Source organism: Mustela lutreola, chromosome 2, assembly GCF_030435805.1.
Source record: "Mustela lutreola isolate mMusLut2 chromosome 2, mMusLut2.pri, whole genome shotgun sequence".
Lineage (NCBI taxonomy): Eukaryota > Metazoa > Chordata > Mammalia > Carnivora > Mustelidae > Mustela > Mustela lutreola.
Window position 1 is genome coordinate 168,940,444 of NC_081291.1, and position 2,796 is coordinate 168,943,239.

A 2,796-nucleotide genomic window follows, 5' to 3' on the forward strand; every position below is an offset into this window, starting at 1 on the left:
AAATGATGTTTACACAGGTAACAATTAGGGCTCTGCTGAGATCCTAAAGTCACCTCTTCCTGATGAAGAAGCAAACAAAAGCCTTTTAATATGGGGATGTTAACAGAAGGCTTAGGTGCTGGCCTTTTGGGGTTGCCAAGAAGAAAGGAAAGGGAAGAACAGAAGGAGGAAGAACAGAAAGCTCTGGCTGAGAACCAGAGCAAAAGCAGTTGGTCCTTATCATAGACACACTGAATTTATCACAGTTGTGTGTCACACCCTAGCAGGGATTTCTTTGAAGATAGTACATCTGGGGAGTGTATTTTTATGTTGTTCTTGCTTGTGTGTTGAGGTTCCAGGTCAATACCACAGGATATATAAAACCACCTTTCCTGATCAGTCTTTATAGACCATTTCTGAACTTCTCGGTGAGTGAATTTGCTCTGCAGCTACCCTCTAATTCTTCAAACCACTTGGGAGAGATCTAAGCTCTCCCACACTGATACTGATGTTCCTCTGTCTGTTCTCTCTTGAAACTCTCCATGTGCTTTTTTCTCTTCCTTTCCAACCATAGTGGAGCTCAGAGATGTCAGCATTCTATTTTTCCTCCCATCCCCAGGACACTGCCTTTCAACAGGATGAAGTCTACCTCTTGCATTTTTCTCCTTCTCATCCTCGTCCAGCTGATGATCCCAGAGACTGCTCCGTGTTCCTTAGACTCTATCATGGATACAAAGATAAAAGAAGTTCTCAACGGCTTGGGTAATTGACTGGGGGCAGGGAGTGGGATAGAACCCCTGATTATGCCTCCTATCCCTAAGCCTAACTTGTTTATTCCATCCTCAAATACTCAACTTCTATTAAGTCCATTCAAGCTTAACCTTCCTGCCCTGAGCTCTACTCCCATATCATTTTTGGACTCCTGGTTAAAACTGCAAGTTTCCCTGATGATAATAGCTTGATGATGTTGGTGATGAAGAGGAAGATAGTTATAACTTATGAATACTCATTATGAATGGAGTATAATGCAAACGTTACCTAGATTACTTAATATTCACATTAGGAAGTAAGTACAACTGTTACTTTCATTTTACAAATGAGGAAACTAAACTTTAAAAGCTAGTGAGTAGCATGATTATGGACATTGATACCTCTCAGGTAAAAGGAGATTTGGAAGGGGATTATGGGAGATAGATATCATGGGCAATATCCCTTCTTCTCTCCTATTCAGAGATAAGTACTTCTCCAGCAAAAAAGATGACATGTGTCAGTATCCAAAGCTCAGGCAGACTGTCCTCGTGCCCTGCAGGTAAATAACTCCATGAGGAGGAATGGTGGGTAAGATGCCCTATGCCCTCCCCTGACCATCCCTTTCCCCTATCTCATGTTTGTGTTATCCTGGGGCTGGGTCGTAACTCTTGGTTCCCAGTGATCTCTTGCCCATTCGCATTTCCCTTAACAAGGCTACCAAGAGCTCTTGAGTTTCTTCCTCTTCCCTTCCCACCTCCCTTTCATGACTTCACACACCAGCCTCCCTTCCCTCAGTTGTCCTGTTATGATCTGTCACCTGCCATTTCCCCCTGTCATTCATCTCCCAATCTATTCCCTTGTTTGGGTGGGTAGGGCTAGCATAGAGGTAAATATATCATAAATCTAAGGAAAGAAATGCCCAGGCCCCTGAATTTCACAGGTCTCGTCCATGGCCCTGTACCTAACTTGGTATTAGTAGTTTTTGTATTTTTTCTCCTTAAAGAGGGCTCTTAAAACTGAATTACCTTTCAGCCCTGCAAAACTTATATCTATCATTGGGCTGCACAGAAATGAAAAATGGTAGGAGTGTTCCTCCCTCACCTCAAAATCCAAGCATTCTAATTTCTGTGTCTCATGTGCCCATGTAGGGATGGTTGTCACTGGCTGTGCCTGTGGCTATGGCTGTGGTTCCTGGGATATCCGGGGAGAAAACACGTGCCACTGCCAGTGCAGCACAATTGACTGGACCACTGCTCGTTGCTGCCACCTGACCTGAGGCGGAGGAGGATGAGAACCCAGCTGTGTGACCATGACTGCAATGAAACCATACGCCAAACAGGAAAACTGACTCAAACTGTCCCTTTTATTTGTTACAACCTGCTTCTTGGGTAGTAAAGACAATGTTTGCATCTCTCGTGGTTGTATTTTTGATGTTACTGCCCCGGCTTAGAATTGCTCTAGCCAGGAAATTTCTCCAGCATCCTAATTACTCCATTTCAGCAAGGATGAGGAAAAATACGGGGGAGAATGGGAAAAAGTGAGATTGATACTCCAGTCCCCTAGTTCCCTCATGTTTAACAAAAGGATGATGACTGTGCCAGGCATTTTGCTTGGCACTTGAAGTGCAGAGAAAGCAAATAACGTGCATGCACTCATGGATCTCACTGAGTAGAACACTGGGCTCCAGACTAAGTGCAGGCAGACTTTCCAAGGTGGGGACAGGTAACGACAGTTTTAAAAGAATAAATTTCTAGATCTCTGCTTTGTGTATATACTGTTTCCTAAACTTTGTGTCAGAGAACTATTTTGATCAAAGTGATGAATTTGCCATTGTCTTTCTCTCCCATAACAAAAGAAAAATACAGCCTTTACCTAACATAGAACCTGCCAGAACATAGAATTTTTTAAAAGTCTAGAATCATCAAAAGCCCATTTGTTTATAAGTGAAGAAATCAGTTTGTATTCATTCATTTTTACAAGTACTTATTGAGTTCTGCTGTGTGACAGGCAGTAAGATACAGTGGTGACTGAAATGGGCAAAACTTACTACATTCATGAGCTTCCATT

At 42.7% G+C, this 2,796-nt stretch overlaps 1 protein-coding gene across 1 annotated transcript; it reads left to right on the forward strand.

The window, feature by feature from the left end:
• The first annotated feature begins 274 nt into the window (after window positions 1-274).
• RETNLB (resistin like beta) lies at window positions 275-2,143 on the forward strand. The gene is made up of 4 exons (XM_059164204.1): window positions 275-407; window positions 599-741; window positions 1,211-1,288; window positions 1,878-2,143. Exons 2-4 carry the CDS (start codon window positions 618-620, stop codon window positions 2,003-2,005), a joined length of 330 nt encoding a protein of 109 aa, XP_059020187.1. The 5' UTR covers window positions 275-407; window positions 599-617; the 3' UTR covers window positions 2,006-2,143.
• The last annotated feature ends 653 nt before the right edge of the window (window positions 2,144-2,796 follow it).

Coding starts and splice junctions, on each gene's coding strand:
- RETNLB (XM_059164204.1), top strand. CDS start 618: ATGAAGTCTACCTCTTGCATTTTTCTCCTTCTCATCCTCGTCCAGCTG. Junction 742..1,210: donor AGAAGTTCTCAACGGCTTGG/GTAATTGACTGG, acceptor TCTCCTATTCAG/AGATAAGTACTTCTCCAGCA. Junction 1,289..1,877: donor ACTGTCCTCGTGCCCTGCAG/GTAAATAACTCC, acceptor GTGCCCATGTAG/GGATGGTTGTCACTGGCTGT.